This window comes from Oncorhynchus keta, chromosome 26 (assembly GCF_023373465.1).
Source record: "Oncorhynchus keta strain PuntledgeMale-10-30-2019 chromosome 26, Oket_V2, whole genome shotgun sequence".
NCBI classification, from domain to species: domain Eukaryota; kingdom Metazoa; phylum Chordata; class Actinopteri; order Salmoniformes; family Salmonidae; genus Oncorhynchus; species Oncorhynchus keta.
Genome location: NC_068446.1, coordinates 5,391,359 through 5,410,144, shown reverse-complemented (window position 1 = coordinate 5,410,144; position 18,786 = coordinate 5,391,359). Strand labels below are relative to the sequence as shown.

The 18,786-nt window shown below is 47.3% G+C and overlaps 1 protein-coding gene across 5 annotated transcripts in view; it reads left to right on the top strand.

The window, feature by feature from the left end:
• Positions 1–16,142, top strand: part of LOC118359383 (inactive tyrosine-protein kinase transmembrane receptor ROR1-like) — a 217,391-nt gene extending 201,249 nt beyond the window's left edge. For 4 of the 5 annotated variants that reach the window (XM_052480104.1, XM_052480107.1, XM_052480106.1 and 1 more), the window contains 4 exons: positions 5,674–5,853; positions 7,280–7,507; positions 7,658–7,803; positions 12,812–16,142. In XM_052480104.1, coding sequence (XP_052336064.1) covers positions 5,674–5,853; positions 7,280–7,507; positions 7,658–7,803; positions 12,812–13,739 — 1,482 coding nt within the window. In that variant the 3' untranslated portion in view covers positions 13,740–16,142. Of the gene's footprint in view, positions 1–5,673; positions 5,858–7,279; positions 7,508–7,657; positions 7,804–12,811 lie in introns of all 5 variants that reach the window. The other variant, XM_052480105.1, reaches the window with a different exon arrangement.
• The last annotated feature ends 2,644 nt before the right edge of the window (positions 16,143–18,786 follow it).

Genomic DNA, 18,786 nt, shown 5'->3' with positions numbered 1-18,786 from the left:
CTACAGCTGTGGGCTGGCTCGGTGTATTAGACTGTGTTGTGGTCCCCGTCCACGCTACAGCTGTGGGCTGGCTCGGTGTATTAGACTGTGTTGTGGTCCCCGTCCACGCTACAGCTGTGGGCTGGCTCGGTGTATTAGACTGTGTTGTGGGCCCCGTCCACGTTACAGCTGTGGGCTGGCTCGGTGTATTAGACAGTGTTGTGGGCCCCGTCCACGCTACAGCTGTGGGCTGGCTCGGTGTATTAGACTGTGTTGTGGGCCCCGTCCACGCTACAGCTGTGGGCTGGCTCGGTGTATTAGACTGTGTTGTGGGCCCCGTCCATGCTACAGCTGTGGGCTGGCTCGGTGTATTAGACTGTGTTGTGGGCCCCGTCCACGTTACAGCTGTGGGCTGGCTCGGTGTATTAGACAGTGTTGTGGGCCCCGTCCATGCTACAGCTGTGGGCTGGCTCTGTGTATTAGACTGTGTTGTGGGCCCCGTCCACGCTACAGCTGTGGCCTGGCTCGGTGTATTAGACTGTGTTGTGGGCCCCGTCCACGCTACAGCTGTGGGCTGGCTCGGTGTATTAGACTGCGTTGTGGGCCCCGTCCACGCTACAGCTGTGGGCTGGCTCGGTGTATTAGACTGTGTTGTGGGCCCCGCCCACGCTACAGCTGTGGGCTGGCTCGGTGTATTAGACTGTGTTGTGGGCCCCGTCCAAGCTACGCCTGTGGGCTGGCTCGGTGTATTAGACTGTGTTGTGGGCCCCGTCCATGCTACAGCTGTGGGCTGGCTCGGTGTATTAGACTGTGCTGTGGGCCCCGTCCATGCTACAGCTGTGGGCTGGCTCGGTGTATTAGACTGTGTTGTGGGCCCCGTCCACGCTACAGCTGTGGGCTGGCTCGGTGTATTAGACTGTGTTGTGGGGTCCACGCCAGCTGTGGGCTGGCCACGTCCACGTTACAGCTGTGGGCTGGCTCGGTGTATTAGACAGTGTTGTGGGCCCCGTCCATGCTACAGCTGTGGGCTGGCTCGGTGTATTAGACAGTGTTGTGGGCCCCGTCCACGCTACAGCTGTGGGCTGGCTCGGTGTATTAGACTGTGTTGTGGGCCCCGTCCACGTTACAGCTGTGGGCTGGCTCGGTGTATTAGACAGTGTTGTGGGCCCCGTCCATGCTACAGCTGTGGGCTGGCTCTGTGTATTAGACTGTGTTGTGGGCCCCGTCCACGCTACAGCTGTGGCCTGGCTCGGTGTATTAGACTGTGTTGTGGGCCCCGTCCACGCTACAGCTGTGGGCTGGCTCGGTGTATTAGACTGTGTTGTGGGCCCCGTCCACGCTACAGCTGTGGGCTGGCTCGGTGTATTAGACTGTGTTGTGGGCCCCGTCCACGCTACAGCTGTGGGCTGGCTCGGTGTATTAGACTGTGTTGTGGGCCCCGTCCACGCTACAGCTGTGGGCTGGCTCGGTGTATTAGACTGTGTTGTGGGCCCCGTCCACGCTACAGCTGTGGGCTGGCTCGGTGTATTAGACTGTGTTGTGGGCCCCGTCCATGCTACAGCTGTGGGCTGGCTCGGTGTATTAGACGTCCAAGCTACAGCTGTGGGCTGGCTCGGTGTATTAGACTGTGTTATTACAGCTGTGGGCTGGCTCGGTGTATTAGACTGTGTTGTGGGCCCCGTCCACGCTACAGCTGTGGGCTGGCTCGGTGTATTAGACTGTGTTGTGGGCCCCGTCCACGCTACAGCTGTGGGCTGGCTCAGCTGTGGGCTGCTACAGCTGTGGGCTGGCTCGGTGTATTAGACTGTGTTGTGGGCCCCGTCCACGCTACAGCTGTGGGCTGGCTCGGTGTATTAGACTGTGTTGTGGTCCCCGTCCACGCTACAGCTGTGGGCTGGCTCGGTGTATTAGACTGTGTTGTGGGCCCCGACCACGTACAGCTGTGGGGCTGGCTACAGCTGGGCTGGCTCGGTGTATTAGACAGTGTTGTGGGCCCCGTCCACGCTACAGCTGTGGGCTGGCTCGGTGTATTAGACTGCGTTGTGGGCCCCGTCCACGCTACAGCTGTGGGCTGGCTCGGTGTATTAGACTGTGTTGTGGGCCCCGTCCACGCTACAGCTGTGGGCTGGCTCGGTGTATTAGACTGTGTTGTGGGCCCCGTCCACGCTACAGCTGTGGGCTGGCTCGGTGTATTAGACTGTGTTGTGGGCCCCGTCCACGCTACAGCTGTGGGCTGGCTCGGTGTATTAGACTGTGTTGTGTCCATGCTACAGCTGTGGGCTGGCGGTGTATTAGACTGTGTTGTGGGCCCCGTCCATGCTACAGCTGTGGGCTGGCTCGGTGTATTAGACTGTGTTGTGGGCCCCGTCCACGCTACAGCTGTGGGCTGGCTCGGTGTATTAGACTGTGTTGTGGGCCCCGTCCATGCTACAGCTGTGGGCTGGCTCGGTGTATTAGACTGTGTTGTGGGCCCTGTCCACGCTACAGCTGTGGGCTGGCTCGGTGTATTAGACTGTGTTGTGGGCCCCGTCCATGCTACAGCTGTGGGCTGGCTCGGTGTATTAGACTGTGTTGTGGGCCCCGTCCACGCTACAGCTGTGGGCTGGCTCGGTGTATTAGACTGTGTTGTGGGCCCCGTCCACGCTACAGCTGTGGGCTGGCTCGGTGTATTAGACTGTGTTGTGGGCCCCGTCCACGCTACAGCTGTGGGCTGGCTCGGTGTATTAGACTGTGTTGTGGTCCCCGTCCACGCTACAGCTGTGGGCTGGCTCGGTGTATTAGACTGTGTTGTGGGCCCCGTCCACGCTACAGCTGTGGGTTGGCTCGGTGTATTAGACAGTCCACGCTACAGCTGTGGGCTGGCTCGGTGTATTAGACTGTGTTGTGGGCCCCGTCCACGCTACAGCTGTGGGCTGGCTCGGTGTATTAGACAGTGTTGTGGGCCCCCCACGCTACAGCTGTGGGCTGGCTCGGTGTATTAGACTGTGTTGTGGGCCCCGTCCACGCTACAGCTGTGGGCTGGCTCGGTGTATTAGACAGTGTTGTGGGCCCCGTCCACGCTACAGCTGTGGGCTGGCTCGGTGTATTAGACAGTGTTGTGGGCCCCGTCCACGCTACAGCTGTGGGCTGGCTCGGTGTATTAGACTGTGTTGTGGGCCCCGTCCACGCTACAGCTGTGGGCTGGCTCGGTGTATTAGACTGTGTTGTGGGCCCCGTCCACGCTACAGCTGTGGGCTGGCTCGGTATATTAGACTGTGTTGTGGGCCCCGTCCACGCTACAGCTGTGGGCTGGCTCGGTGTATTAGACAGTGTTGTGGGCCCCGTCCACGCTACAGCTGTGGGCTGGCTCGGTGTATTAGACTGTGTTGTGGGCCCCGTCCACGCTACAGCTGTGGGCTGGCTCGGTGTATTAGACTGTGTTGTGGGCCCCGTCCACGCTACAGCTGTGGGCTGGCTCGGTGTATTAGACAGTGCTGTGTTGTGGGCCCCGTCACACACGCACGTCAACACGCGCACGCACACACGCATTCCTGTCCCGAGGCAGACTGTGTTCTTTTGTCACAGTACGAAAAACATCTGCCCCACTGCTCATGTCATCCTCATCAGTGTCACCGTAAGCCATCGGGCCTTGGTCCAGGGTCACCCGGGGAGTCGTTGTTCGGGACGGTGGCGCAGCGCGGCCCCTGCATTTTTGCGCTCCACGGAGGAGCCTGGTTTGTCCGCGGGAGGGAGTAACCCAAACCAAAAACATCTGTCCCCCTTTTCATCATAACAGTAACATCCCCTATTCACCATTCCACTGCTAACCAGCCCCCTCCCCCAAACACTCCTCCCCTTCCCCTTCCCCAGCAGAATCCCCCCCCTCCCCCCTCCCCCCAGCTGACTGTGGCCTCTGTCAGGAATTTAATTTCTTATTTGGGAGTTCCTGGAATCTCTCATCGCCTCCTCTCTTCACCTTTTATCTCTGTCTGTCCTGACTGAGCTGTGAGCCCCCCTGTAACCCCCCCCCCCTCCTCCCTGTAAGATCACCTGGACAGCTCAGAGATATGAGACTGTAGGACAGAAGAGGCTATCTGAAGGCTGTTGGGATGACAAGACAATATGAAAGGTTATGGAACCTAAAACTTCAAAGACTATGTTGAATTAGAAAGATAAAATGGTGAAGTCCCCTTTACTGTAGTGCATCTGACTCATGACTGAAGATGAACAAGGCTTGGGGCCAATTCCATTCAATCCAGGAAGTACACTGCAATGACAATTCTCTTCAAGGTTTTTCAATCAGGAAAATGTGGAATTGGAATTTGGTTTACTTTCTGAATTGACTGGAATAGATATGGAATCTGATCCTGATTTAGAACATGTGATGTGAAGATTGCTCTACGTGTTGTACAAGTCGAGTAATTGTGGAGTTTGGTCCATACATATTTGTTTTGAGAGAGGGGGGATTATGAGTGTTCTGCATTCAAATTCATAACCATGCAACTGGCTGGCCCTCTTGGCTTCCCCTCTGTTTCTCATGGTTCAGTCCAAAGCTGGATAGATAATTACCCATGTCTGTCATCCCTTAAACCAAACGTTTACCTTCTTCTGTTATTACTGGGCCACTTCATTCCGCTTTAATAATTCTGGAGAAAATTAATTACCGGCAATTTCTCAAATCGGCACCAACCTGTCAGTTTATTGTTATTTAGGTTGGTAGAGTGTTGGTGCGCTTATGTATTTTGTGTCTGGGGTTTAAGGGATTTGTTGACGACTTGAGCTGAAGAAAGGAGATAATGGATACAGTACGAGAATAATCGGTAATTATGATGTCCCTAGGCGATAACACAAGTGTGTACGCGCACACACACACACACACACACACAGTTATATCAGGCACTTTGCCTACCTACAATTATAACTAGCAGCAATTGTGAGCTGTTAAGTTTTGATGTCGGTCCGTACAAACCCATACCGAGATAATTATGGGTGTTGAGTATGTTGAGCTGAATTGAAATTTCAGCACTTAATTAACATGCTGACCAGACCAGGCATGAGCCAACTGTATTAGTTTGTGGACAGGTCGAAAAACACGCAAAACATGAATGGACATTTAGCTAAATAGCCTGCTGTTACTAACTAATTTGTCCTGATATATAAACATTGGGTTGCTATTCGTTTCCTGGATCCATTTTGAATCGCACAATCGTGTGTTCTCTACTCCAACAATAACCCCACAGATAAAAGAGGAAACTTCGTTTCTAGTAATCTCTCCTCATTCAGTCTTCTTCTTCGTCTTCTTCTTCTGTGGGCTTTATATGGTGGTTGGCAAACCAACTTTAAGGTGCATTACCACAACCAACTGGACTGGAGTGTGGACCTCAGTTCAGCTTTCGATCACCAACGTGGGTATATGCTCCTAAAAACCAATGAGGAGAAGGGAGAGTCGGGACTTGCAGCGCGTCACGCGTATAAACAGACACTCATTGACGCGTGCGTTCAGTTTGGATCAAATGAAATAGCATGTATGTGTACATTTATTTTGCAACGTTTCCGCACGTAACACGAGCGGTGTGGTCAGCATGTAACCTCTCTTCCCCTTCTCTGTCCCCTCTCTCGCCCCTTCCATTTTTCCCCTCTCTCTTTCTTCTCCCTTTCACTCCTTCTCTCTCTTTCTCTCCCTCCATCCTCCCTCACCTCTCTCTCTTTCTCCAGAGTAAGACCAAGGAGCTCCCCCTCTCTGCAGTGCGGTTCATGGAGGAGCTAGGTGAATGTGCATTTGGTAAGATCTACAAGGGCCACCTGTACCTGCCTGGTATGGAGCAAGCCCAGCTGGTTGCCATCAAGACCCTGAAGGACTACTCCAGCCCTGGCCAGTGGGGTGAATTCCAACAGGCATGTTAATATTGATGACATTGTATTGTAATGTTCATTGATGCTATCTTTGATTGATTCTTATTTTTCCTTGGCTGAGATGGCGCCTCGCTCCGAGGCCCCTATTAAACAATGCAGGTTTCAACATTCTTTTTTAATTTGTTATTTTTACGTTTTTTTCGTGCATTACTTTGTACAGCCTGGCAGAACTATTGGAACATGAATAGCTGGGTGCTCGCTGTCCACACGACCTTCCCGATTTCCCGGAGACGGTGGAACAAAAGTAGTTTGAGGTCCGTGCTCCTGTAACGGATGTGAAACGGCTAGCTTAGTTCGCGGTGCGCGCTAAATAGCGTTTCAATCAGTTACGTCACTAGCTCTGAGACCTTGAAGTAGTAGTTACCCTTGCTCTGCAAGGGCCGCGGCTTTTGTGGAGCGATGGGTAACGATGCTTCGAGGGTGACTGTTGTCGATGTGTGCAGAGGGTCCCTGGTTCGCGCCCGGGTATGGGCGAGGGGACGGACGTAAAGTTATTCTGTTACACTCCCAAATTATTACCATCACATTGACTGTCCTACTCGCAGAAATGCCACGCTTGACCACCACTACACGTCTTTTAGACACAGGTATAAGGCCGTCTCTCGTCCTCCTTTCGGTAAACCTGACCCTGATGCCATTTTGCTTATCCCTGCCTAAAAAACAAAGATTCAAGAGGGAAGTTCCGGGGTTCCGGTCTGTACAGCGTTGCTCCGACCAATGAGAATACACGGTCCAAGACCGTGTTTTGATCACGTGGACTGGGATATGTTTCCCGGGTCGCCCCTGTGGAAAACACCAATGATTATGTCGATTCAGTCACAGGTTTATTTTGTTAAATGCATAGATGATGTGATACTGATGGTGACTTTCAAAACTTACCCGAAACTGAAGGAGGGGTACGCTGCTTATAAACGTGGCAAGGTGACCGGGGACAATAGTTGAACAGAACCATTACGACCTACTCACACCGATCAACATGGCGAAACACATGTACAGGGATGAAGTGGAGAAGCAATTCAGTGGGTTGGACACGATGTGGCAGGGGCTCCTGACCATCACGGATTACAGAACGACAGGGCCCTAACGGTGTTCTACAGGAGCACCATCGAGAGCGTACTGTCTGGCTGCATCACAGCCTGGTGCGGCAACTCCGCCCGCCTGCCTGCCCTCCAGGACACCTGCAGGTAGGCCAAGAAGATCATCGGGGACCCCAGCCGCCCGAGCCCCGTTTCCGTCACTCAGATGCAGGCAGTATAGGAGCATCATGGCAAAAATTGTAAGACTGGCCAATAGCTCCTACCCCCGGACCATCAGGCTAGTCAGCTACTTGCCCCCCTGCCCCCTACTCTACTGCTGTTTCACATGAAATGTGTCACTGTGTGTTAATAAAGTCTATCGGTCTGTTTAGGAAGCGTCTGTCATGGCTGAGCTTCACCATCCCAACGTGGTGTGTCTGCTGGGTGTAGTGACCCAGGAACAGCCTGTCTGCATGCTGTTTGAGTTCCTGAACCAAGGGGACCTCCATGAGTTCCTCATCATGCGCTCTCCTCACTCTGATGTGGGCTGTAGTAGCGACGAGGACGGGACCGTCAAGTCCAGCCTGGACCACGGAGACTTCCTGCACCTGGCCTTACAGGTAACTACCATAACTTGCACAAATTGCTCTCCATCCAGGGGCGCTGTTCCGTAGCAGACCCTTTGCCTCGGAACTTGTGTGGAGGTGGTGTGGTGTTGAGATAGGCAGGAGATACATTTCTGTTACTCAGAAAATTCTATTCTATTCTAGGTGGCTGCTGGGATGGAGTACCTGGCCAGTCACTTCTTCGTCCATAAGGACCTGGCAGCCCGTAACATCCTGGTGGGAGAACAGCTCCACGTCAAGATATCTGACCTGGGCCTGTCCAGAGAGATCTACACCTCAGACTACTACAGGTATGTACACATCCTAACCCTAGCACTAGCCCTATCTCTGACCTGGGCCTGTCCAGAGAGATCTACACCTCAGACTACTACAGGTATGTACACATCCTAACCCTAGCACTAGCCCTATCTCTGACCTGGGCCTGTCCAGAGAGATCTACACCTCAGACTACTACAGGTATGTACACATCCTAACCCTAGCACTAGCCCTATCTCTGACCTGGGCCTGTCCAGAGAGATCTACACCTCAGACTACTACAGGTATGTACACATCCTAACCCTAGCACTAGCCCTATCTCTGACCTGGGCCTGTCCAGAGAGATCTACACCTCAGACTACTACAGGTATGTACACATCCTAACCCTAGCACTAGCCCTATCTCTGACCTGGGCCTGTCCAGAGAGATCTACACCTCCAACCAGGGTTGGGCAGGTTGCTTTCTAAATGTAATCTGTTACAGTTGGATTACCCAAACCTTTGGATTACCCAAACTCAGTTACGTATTCTGATTGCTTTCAGTTACTTTTAGCTTACTTTCCCCTTTAAGAGGCATTAGAGGAAGACAAAAATTATGGATTAAAAGCATCTGGTGTGTCATCATAGTAGTCTCTGACTTGTGGTCAGTAGTGCTGAACGATTAGTACTGTTTTAGGTCGGTTCGGTTTCGGTTTGATTATACAAATATAATCATGTTTTAAAAAAAGAAAAATGTAGATAATTTTTTTAAACGTTAAATACATTATGAAATAAAGACTATTTAAAGAGCCAAAAATAGTGAGCATTAGATTTCCAAAACATTGAACATATTGAACATATTCCATTGTCTCTCTCAGGTCAATATTTGGCAGACATCAACAGAAAAATAGGAAATTACTATGAAATATAAAAATATTTCAGTTTTGTATATTACTTTGTTGATTACTTTATTATTTGTCATTCTTAAAGTAATCATCTCATCTCTGCTCAGGCAGAAGCTGCCTGCCAGACCATCTGTTATTTCTGTGCTCCCCATACTTTACTAGTCATCCCATGTAGCTAGGCTAGCCTGCCTAAGTATGTTGCAGAGCTGTCTGATTAAATCATTGTACTAGTTCTTCAAAGTCGATGCTTGTCTATCCCTCTCCTTGTTGTGTTGTGGTTCTTACCTAACGTAAGAGGCATAAGGTGTATCCACCTCTGTCCTCTGTCCGAACCCAGTAATGGATTATGGTCATTGTAGTCAATTGCCACGTTTCTCCACTGAACTTGGTTGAATATTTGCTTAGTGAAAACTGCAACTCCCTTCAGCCCAGCGTCGCAACTAGTTCTTGACTTGATTTATCTCGTGAATGATTTGATTTCGCTCTAGAGAAACAGTGCGTTGAGCTCACCAAAAAAAACAAAAAAACAAAATGGAAGTCAAGTAATTAAACCAAGGATTACTCGCGCAGGTGGAACAAACTTAAACTTGCACCTTTTTTTCAATGCTGAAATGCTCATTGAGAAAACAGAAAGGGGTCATGATGCATTATCTTCTTCAAAAACATATTTTCTGAATTTGAAAGTAATCCAAGGAATAATCATCTAGTTTTTCAAATGTAACAGATTACATTTACAGTTTTCTGTAACAGATTACATGTAACAGATTACATTTACAGTTTTCTGTCATCAGATTACATGTAACAGATTACATTTACAGTTTTCTGTCATCAGATTACATGTAACAGATTACATTTACAGTTTTCTGTCATCAGATTACATGTAACAGATTACATTTACAGTTTTCTGTCATCAGATTACATGTAACAGATTACATTTACAGTTTTCTGTCATCAGATTACATGTAACAGATTACATTTACAGTTTTCTGTCATCAGATTACATGTAACAGATTACATTTACAGACACTTATTCATCAGATTACATGTAACAGATTACATTTACAGTTTTTGCTCATTCAGTTTACATGTACTCACAGAGTTTTATTGCTGTTATGTTTAGTTACTCACCTGGTTAGTTTGTCATTGCTGTTATGATTACATGTAACAGATTACATTCACAGTTTTCTGTAATCAGATTACATGCAACAGATTACGTGTAATCGGTTACTCCCCAATCCTGCCTCTGACTATCACAGCTACTGTATATGGCTCACTGTCTCCCTAGACCTGACCCCCTGTACACCTCCCACTACTACAGGCATGTTTACATTTACCTTTGAAAACGTGTTGGCATTTAGCAGACACTCTTATTCAGAGCATCTTACAGTCAGTGCATTCAATGCATGGGGCTCACTTCTTTGGGGCTCATTGCTGTTATGTTTAGTGTACTCACCTGGTTAGTTTGTCATTGCTGTTATGTTTAGTGTACTCACCTGGTTAGTTTGTCATTGCTGTTATGTTTAGTGTACTCACCTGGTTAGTTTGTCATTGCTGTTATGTTTAGTGTACTCACCTGGTTAGTTTGTCATTGCTGTTATGTTTAGTGTACTCACCTGGTCAGTTTGTCATTGCTGTTTTGTTTAGTGTACTCACCTGGTCAGTTTGTCATTGCTGTTATGTTTAGTGTACTCACCTGGTTAGTTTGTCATTGCTGTTATGTTTAGTGTACTCACCTGGTTAGTTTGTCATTGCTGTTATGTTTAGTGTACTCACCTGGTTAGTTTGTCATTGCTGTTATGTTTAGTGTACTCACCTGGTTAGTTTGTCAGTGCTGTTATGTTTAGTGTACTCACCTGGTTAGTTTGTCAGTGCTGTTATGTTTAGTGTACTCACCTGGTTAGTTTGTCAGTGCTGTTATGTTTAGTGTACTCACCTGGTTAGTTTGTCAGTGCTGTTATGTTTAGTGTACTCACCTGGTTAGTTTGTCAGTGCTGTTATGTTTAGTGTACTCACCTGGTTAGTTTGTCAGTGCTGTTATGTTTAGTGTACTCACCTGGTTAGTTTGTCAGTGCTGTTATGTTTAGTGTACTCACCTGGTTAGTTTGTCAGTGCTGTTATGTTTAGTGTACTCACCTGGTTAGTTTGTCAGTGCTGTTATGTTTAGTGTACTCACCTGGTTAGTTTGTCATTGCTGTTATGTTTAGTGTACTCACCTGGTTAGTTTGTCAGTGCTGTTATGTTTAGTGTACTCACCTGGTTAGTTTGTCATTGCTGTTATGTTTAGTGTACTCACCTGGTTAGTTTGTCATTGCTGTTATGTTTAGTGTACTCACCTGGTTAGTTTGTCATTGCTGTTATGTTTAGTGTACTCACCTGGTTAGTTTGTCAGTGCTGTTATGTTTAGTGTACTCACCTGGTTAGTTTGTCAGTGCTGTTATGTTTAGTGTACTCACCTGGTTAGTTTGTCATTGCTGTTATGTTTAGTGTACTCACCTGGTTAGTTTGTCATTGCTGTTATGTTTAGTGTACTCACCTGGTTAGTTTGTCATTGTTGTTATGTTTAGTGTACTCACCTGGTTAGTTTGTCATTGCTGTTATGTTTAGTGTACTCACCTGGTTAGTTTGTCATTGCTGTTATGTTTAGTGTACTCACCTGGTTAGTTTGTCAGTGCTGTTATGTTTAGTGTACTCACCTGGTTAGTTTGTCATTGCTGTTATGTTTAGTGTACTCACCTGGTTAGTTTGTCATTGCTGTTATGTTTAGTGTACTCACCTGGTTAGTTTGTCAGTGCTGTTATGTTTAGTGTACTCACCTGGTTAGTTTGTCATTGCTGTTATGTTTAGTGTACTCACCTGGTTAGTTTGTCAGTGCTGTTATGTTTAGTGTACTCACCTGGTTAGTTTGTCATTGCTGTTATGTTTAGTGTACTCACCTGGTTAGTTTGTCAGTCATTGCTGTTATGTTTAGTGTACTCACCTGGTTAGTTTGTCAGTGCTGTTATGTTTAGTGTACTCACCTGGTTAGTTTGTCAGTGCTGTTATGTTTAGTGTACTCACCTGGTTAGTTTGTCATTGCTGTTATGTTTAGTGTACTCACCTGGTTAGTTTGTCATTGCTGTTATGTTTAGTGTACTCACCTGGTTAGTTTGTCATTGCTGTTATGTTTAGTGTACTCACCTGGTTAGTTTGTCATTGCTGTTATGTTTAGTGTACTCACCTGGTTAGTTTGTCATTGCTGTTATGTTTAGTGTACTCACCTGGTTAGTTTGTCATTGCTGTTATGTTTAGTGTACTCACCTGGTTAGTTTGTCATTGCTGTTATGTTTAGTGTACTCACCTGGTTAGTTTGTCATTGCTGTTATGTTTAGTGTACTCACCTGGTTAGTTTGTCATTGCTGTTATGTTTAGTGTACTCACCTGGTTAGTTTGTCATTGCTGTTATGTTTAGTACTCACTCACCTGGTTAGTTTGTCATTGCTGTTATGTTTAGTGTACTCACCTGGTTAGTTTGTCAGTGCTGTTATGTTTAGTGTACTCACCTGGTTAGTTTGTCATTGCTGTTATGTTTAGTGTACTCACCTGGTTAGTTTGTCATTGCTGTTATGTTTAGTGTACTCACCTCGTTAGTTTGTCAGTGCTGTTATGTTTAGTGTAGTCACCTGGTTAGTTTGTCATTGCTGTTATGTTTAGTGTACTCACCTGGTTAGTTTGTCATTGCTGTTATGTTTAGTGTACTCACCTGGTTAGTTTGTCATTGCTGTTATGTTTAGTGTACTCATCTGGTTAGTTTGTCATTGCTGTTATGTTTAGTGTACTCACCTGGTTAGTTTGTCATTGCTGTTATGTTTAGTGTACTCACCTGGTTAGTTTGTCATTGCTGTTATGTTTAGTGTACTCACCTGGTTAGTTTGTCATTGTTGTTATGTTTAGTGTACTCACCTGGTTAGTTTGTCATTGCTGTTATGTTTAGTGTACTCACCTGGTTAGTTTGACATTGCTGTTATGTTTAGTGTACTCACCTGGTTAGTTTGTCATTGCTGTTATGTTTAGTCTGCTTTTACGTTCCCCCTGATTTTGATTAATCTTGTATATAAAGTAATTTTTGGTATTTACAAGTATTTTTTATTTCTTTATAAATAACTGTATTATTATTATTCCAGGGTCCAGCCCAACGCTTTATTCCCTATCCGCTGGATGCCTCCAGAGTCCATTGCCTATGGGAAGTTCACGTCGGAGTCAGACATCTGGGCGTTTGGTGTGGTGCTTTGGGAGATCTTCAGCTACGGCCTGCAGCCCTACTACGGCTTCAGTAACCAGGAGGTCATGGAGATGGTGAGGAAACGTCAGCTGCTGCCCTGCCCAGAGGACTGCCCCCCCAGGGTCTTCGGCCTGATGACAGAGTGCTGGCAGGAGGGCCCGACGAGAAGACCACGTTTCAAAGATATCCATGGCCGTCTGAGGGCCTGGGAGGGGCTGTCATCCCACGCTAGTTCTAGTACTCCATCAGGAGGCGGGGGCAACGCCACAACTCAGACCACCTCGTTGAGCGCCAGTCCGGTCAGTAATCTCAGCAACCCGCGCTATACCGCCGCTGCAGGTTACCTCTACCCGGCCCAGGGGATGCCTGCGCAAGGTCATCCAGGCCACCAGATGGCAGGCTGGACCCCTATGACCCATGGAGCGCCCATGGCCCAGAACCAACACCAACGCTTCATCCCTGTCAACGGGTACCCCATCCCCCCAGGCTACGCTGCCTTCCCTGCGGCCCACTTTCAGGCCCAGGGCCCCCCCAGGGTGGTGCAGCACCTCCCCCCGCCCAAGAGCAGATCTCCCAGCAGCGCTAGCGGCTCCACCAGCACCGGTCACGTGACAAGCGTGCCCTCCACGGGGTCCAATCAGGATGCGAACACGCCTCTGCTGTCACACTGCGTGGCAATATCCGCCCTGCCAGGGGGCGGGACCATGCAGGTGTACGGACACATGTCCCAGAAGGCTTTGCAACAGATGGACCCCTCACAGACGTCCGCGCTGCTGGCCGACGCCAACAGACTCATGTATAGTGAATCAGTCATCACTGCAGACCTGTAAATACACTGCATACCTGTACTATATATCACCTGGTTGATTTGATGGTTTTTGTTTCTTTTTTTTTTTTGTAAGAAAGTTATTATAATAATTGTTTCAACTTTCTACTTTTACTTGTAAATACATGCACGTAAATCCTGAATGAACGAGATGCAAAGATTTATATTCAAAAGAGACATCAAGCGTGTCCTGCCCCCTACTCTGAAACTCAAACTGCCTTGATAGACTTTTTAGTGATGCTACTCCGTTTGCCTGCCTGGACACCGGGATTTCTAAGCTCAGAGTAGGTCAACAATAACACACCTGTCAATATAATGACTCTATCACTCGGACATCATTGTGAATAACCTCCCATTGACGTCAATAAATCTTCCAAGACTCCCGTTGACGTCAGAATGATTTTGGCGGAAGTCCGAGCTGCACGGAGCCCTTCTGGTAGCTACAATATGTACTGCAGCAGGGTGTGTTGTTGCTTGGACTGGAGGGGCCCTGTACTGAAGGAGGGCGTGTTGTTGCTTGGACTGGAGGGGCCCTGTACTGAAGCAGGGTGTGTTGTTGCTTGGACTGGAGGGGCCCCGTACTGAAGCAGCGGGTGTCCCCGGTTGTGTCGTCAGTAGGGCTTTATATGCAGTTGAGCCTGTGTCAGCACATCTGCCTGGCTGGCATCCCTACAGTGCACCTCTCTCCTCCAGGAGGCTAAGCCCCCCTCTAGGGATATGTGAACTTCAAAGACTTCTGATTTGACTTCAAAGCGGCCTGTGGAGAAGGGACGAGGCCCTACCTACGCAACGCTATGCAATGACATAGCACTCATACCCTCTGCTTCAATCTCCACAGCTATGTGCCTCCACAGATGTGTGCCTCCACAGATGTGTGCCTCCACAGATGTGTGCCTCCACAGATGTGTGCCTCCACAGATGTGTGCCTCTACAGCTATGTGCCTCTACAGATGTGTGCCTCCACAGATGTGTGCCTCCACAGATGTGTGCCTCCACAGATGTGTGCCTCTACAGCTATGTGCCTCCACAGATGTGTGCCTCCACAGATGTGTGCCTCCACAGCTATGTGCCTCCACAGATGTGTGCCTCCACAGATGTGTGCCTCCACAGATGTGTGCCTCCACAGATGTGTGCCTCCACAGATGTGTGCCTCTACAGCTATGTGCCTCCACAGATGTGTGCCTCCACAGATGTGTGGCTCCACAGATGTGTGCCTCCACAGATGTGTGCCTCCACAGATGTGTGCCTCCACAGATGTGTGCCTCCACAGATGTGTGCCTCCACAGATGTGTGCCTCCACTAGACACTCTCTCGTTCTCAATACAGGGTTCTATCAACTCATATGCAATGATATACTGTAGCTACTAGGAACAAATCAGAACAGTGTTTAAACCAGCCGTACTTCTCTCGCCAGTCTGTGTCCATGTCTGTCCTCCTCTTTCTTATCATCTCATATCTGGTACATTCAGCTATGCAATATGGCTCTTACATTGGCTATGCAGACTTTGATGGATAATCGTATTGTCTTTTGATGATATATAGAAGTGGGACTAACAAATGTATGCCGATCATTACAACTTCTTTGTCAAAACAATCCATGATATAAAAAAGTATGTTCTACTATAGACTGAATGAATGATATAAGGCTTTTGATAAAATACGGGGGGGGTGAATGAGAAATCCTTCCACATTTTAGCACACAGCTCACAGAAGCAGCTACAATACAGTATATTTCACCTCCGTGGAATGTGTTTGTTGCTATGCAACTGTTTAGTTAAAAAGACGCACCCTTTGCCCGTACAGAAAGAGGACAATCGTCGGTTTACCCTTGGTAGCACTTGCCTTCCATGTTAACTTTGGTATAATACACAACTCTGTAATGTTAAGTGCATCCTTATCTTTTATCAAGGTACAAAGTCTACTATCCTGACATTTTCTGTGATGTGTCAATTAGTCCGATACTGTCGAGAGGTACAAACCTGCTCTTTACGTGAAGGTTTTGGTTGGTTTAAATTCCACATATCTTTTATTTTTTTCTAAAACAGGTTTTACCTTCCTAGGTATCTGGAGTTTTATACAGGTATCTTTTGATAAATGTATATGAATTTACGTGCATATATACCAGTTCAAAACCACTTAAACACAAGACTGTGAATCTTGGGACTGGCTATTTTGTGTAGTTAAAAAAAAAAAAAATGTTAGATCAGTTTCTTTTCATAAAACAGTCTAAGACAGTCTTTTCATAAAACTTTTTTTAGATTGCAGTATTACAGTGTATTCATAAGAAAGGTTTACATGCAGAATATTCTATTGACCAAGAGGCCTTGTCTTTGTATTTGTCAGAAGATATTTGCACAGAAGTTTTGTATGGCAAAATATTATTAAATAATTCAATGTTTTTGTCATATTGGGTTGTAATCATTATTCCTGGAAAAGCCTATGTTATTACCTATGTATTGTTACATTTGCAGGGTCTGGATAATGGTTGGTTGGGTTGATATATATTCCAGAACTGTCTGGTTAAACAGTGTCGTGTTGACTCTATAGGTCCACCAGGGAGCAGCAATTGCTTAATCTGTATCCCCAGCATTGGTAACCATAATGTCCAAAACATATTTGCTTCAAAACCATCTTTGACCACACGATGGTGCAATTCAGCTTTTTGTCATAATAGTTTTTGTCCAGTATTAGTTGGTGAGTCTCAGCTCAAGTCACTTGAAATACATTTGAATAGTAAGATAGTTCAAATGAATACTTGTTTATGTTTGTTTTTTTGGAAAATACCCTTTCTCGCATTATCCGGGTGTGTGTGTGTCTCTGTGAATGTGTGTGGTATCTAGGTGTGTGTGAGTTTAACTTCAATCCTGGCTGGAATCACTTTCTGTAAAAAGAACAAGGAGTGTGTGTGTTTTGCCAAGGAAAAGGGAGAGTAATGGTGCACATATGGAGAGATGATTAGATGAACACACTCCTGGCAGGGAGAGCTAGTCCTCATGGAGTATGTGTGTGCGTGTGCGTGAGTGAGTGTGATGTGGGGAATGTTTTTAATCAGTACTATGTCCAGCTCCAACTGTTCCCATTTGGAACAGAATTCTCTGCTATGATTCTGGAATGTTGCTCTCAACCACTTTCTTCACCATGCTCTCTGCAAGTAAACTCAGCAAAAAGAAGAAACGTCCCTTTTCAGGACCCTGTCTATCAAAGATCATTTGTAAAAATCCAAATAACTTCACAGATCTTAATTGTAAAGGGTTTTAAACACCGTTTCCCATGCTTGTTCAATGTACCATAAACAATTCATGCACATGCACCTGTGGAACAGTCGTTAACACACTAACAGCTTACAGACGGTAGGCAATTAAGGTCACAGTTATGAAAACTTAGGACACTAAAGAGGCCTTTCTACTGACTTGAAAAACACCAAAAGAAAGATACCCAGTTTCCCTGCTCATCTGCGTGAACGTGCCTTAGGCATGCTTGCAAGGAGGGTTGAGGACTGCAGATGTGGCCAGGGCAATAAATTGTAGTGTCCATACTGTGAGATGCCTAAGACAGCGCTACTGGGAGCTAGGATGGACAGCTGATCGTCCTCACAGTGCCAGACCATGTGTAACAACACCTGCATATGATCGGTACATCCGAACATCACACCTGCGGGACAGATGTACAGGATGGCAACAACAACCGAGTTACACCAGGAACACACAATCCCTCCATCAGTGCTCAGACTGTTCGCAATAGGCTGAGAGAGGCTGGACTGAGGGCTTGTAGGCCTGTTGTAAGGTCGCCTATGGGCACAAACCCACCGTCGCTGGACCAGACAGGACTGGCAAAAAGTGCTCTTCACTGACGAGTTGTGGTTTTGTCTCACCAGGGGTGATGGTCGGTTTCGCGTTTATCATCGAAGGAATGAGCGTTACACCGAGGCCTGTACTCTGGAGCGGGATCGATTTGGAAGTGGAGGGTCCGTCATGATCTGGGGAGGTGTGTCAGCATTATCGGACTAAGCTTGTTGTCATTGCAGGCAATCTCAACGCTGTGCGTTACAGGGAAGACAACCTCCTCCCTCATGTGGTACCCTTCCTGCAGGCTCATCCTGACATGACCCTCCAGCATGACAATGCCACCAGCCATACTGCTCGTTCTGTGAGTGATTTCCTGCAAGACAGGAATGTCAGTGTTCCGCCATGGCCAGTGAAGAGCCCGGATCTCAATCCCATTGAGCACGTCTGGGACCTGTTGGATCGGAGTGTGAGGGCTCGGGCCATTCCCCCCAGAAATGTCCGGGAACCTACAGGTGCCTAGGTGGAAGAGTGGGCTAACATCTCACAGCAAGAACTGGCAAATCTGGTGCAGTCCATGAGGAGATGCACTGCAGTACTTAATGCAGCTAGTGGCCACACCAGATACTGACTGTTACTTTTGATTTTGACCCCTCCTTTGTTCAGGAACACATTATTACATTTCTGTTAGTCACATGTCTGTGGAACTTGTTCAGTTTATGTCTCAGTTGTGGAATCTTGTGATGCTCATACAAATATTTACACATGTTAAGTTTGCTGGACATAAACACAGTTGACAGTGAAAGGACATTTCTTTTTTTTGCTGAGTTTAGCTATTTCACAAACACAACATAATATGAGCAGCACACTTTGGCCGAGATTCAATCGGGGCCATGGAAGATCTGCGGCGTAGTAGTATTGACATTTAAAGGCAATGTTCCCGAGTTCAGCCGAGACTGCATTCACAGTAAACGTCACCTCAATCGGAAAAATTTCCTTTAAATGTCAATCACGTGGATCTTCCACGGTCCGGATTGAATCAATCCCTTTGTCCAGTTTGATTGATTTTGGGCTGTTTGTACTGTTTTGAAGTAAACAATGTACTTGTTTTGTCAGTGATTTTATGAGGCTCATTATTGTACTTATCACTATAATTATCATGAAGTCAACCATGCAGATTGTCCTCACTAGTTTACAATGTGTTCAGTAATCAAGGTGACTGGAACTGCATTGCTTGAGCCCAAGCTGCTCTGAGCTCCCGTGCGGAGA